This window comes from Coturnix japonica, linkage group LGE22C19W28_E50C23, assembly GCF_001577835.2.
Source record: "Coturnix japonica isolate 7356 linkage group LGE22C19W28_E50C23, Coturnix japonica 2.1, whole genome shotgun sequence".
NCBI classification, from domain to species: Eukaryota; Metazoa; Chordata; class Aves; order Galliformes; family Phasianidae; genus Coturnix; species Coturnix japonica.
Genome location: NC_029544.1, coordinates 1,493,253 through 1,494,197, shown reverse-complemented (window position 1 = coordinate 1,494,197; position 945 = coordinate 1,493,253). Strand labels below are relative to the sequence as shown.

Genomic DNA, 945 nt, shown 5'->3' with positions numbered 1-945 from the left:
ACAACACAACAACACAACACAACACAACACAACACAACACAATGCAACACAACACAACAACACAACACAACACACGACACAACGCAACACAACACAACACAACACAACACAGCACAATACAACACAACACAACACAACACATCACAACACAGCACAATACAACACAACACAACACAACACAACACAACACGACACAACACGACACAGCACGACACAGCACGACACAACACGACACAGCCCGACACAACACATCACAACATATCACAACACAACACAACCCCTCTCCCACTCCCAATCCCAGCCCCAATCCCAACCCAACCCCACTCTTACCCACCACCTCCCCATCCTGCCCCCCCTCCCCCCACACCCGGGGGTCTCCCCCTGTGGGCGGTGCCCCTTGACCCCCCCCCCCGGGGGCCCCCCCCGGGGGGGGGGCCCCCTTGCCCCCCCCCCCCCCAGCCTGACGCAGAAGCTGCAGTTGGAGCTGGAGAAGCTGCGCGCGGAGCACGAGGCGCTGCGGGGCGAGGAGCGCGCCAAGGCTGCGCGGCTGCAGGAGCTGACGTGAGCCCCCCCCCCAATGCCACGAGCACTGAGGACCCTCCTGAGGAGGCCTCAGAACCCCCCGCCAACATCCCTGTGCCTCCCAACATCCTCATGTGCCCCCCCGTGCACCCCCCAGATTTCTCCATGAGCGCCACGAGCAATCCAAGCAGGACCTCAAGGGGCTGGAGGAGACCGTGGTAAGTTGGGGGGGGGGCACGGAAGGGGGGGCGGGGGGTGTCCAGGGTCACTGTGCAGGGTGTGGGGGGTCCAGGGCTCCCTCATCTGTGCCCCCCCAACTCCCCCCAGGCCCGTGAACTCCAGACCCTCCACAACCTGCGCAAGCTGTTTGTTCAAGACGTCACGACTCGAGTCAAAAAAGTGAGGGGGGGGCAAAAATAAGGG

General features: G+C 61.8%; 1 protein-coding gene across 1 annotated transcript in view; it reads left to right on the top strand.

The window, feature by feature from the left end:
* The window catches only part of KIF5A (kinesin family member 5A), an 8,261-nt gene extending 7,319 nt beyond the window's left edge, over positions 1-942 (top strand). Inside the window, 3 exon segments of the mRNA XM_015886935.1 lie at positions 460-561; positions 680-740; positions 850-942. Of these exon segments, the coding sequence (XP_015742421.1) occupies positions 460-561; positions 680-740; positions 850-942 (256 nt within the window).
* Positions 943-945: the final 3 nt, after the last annotated feature.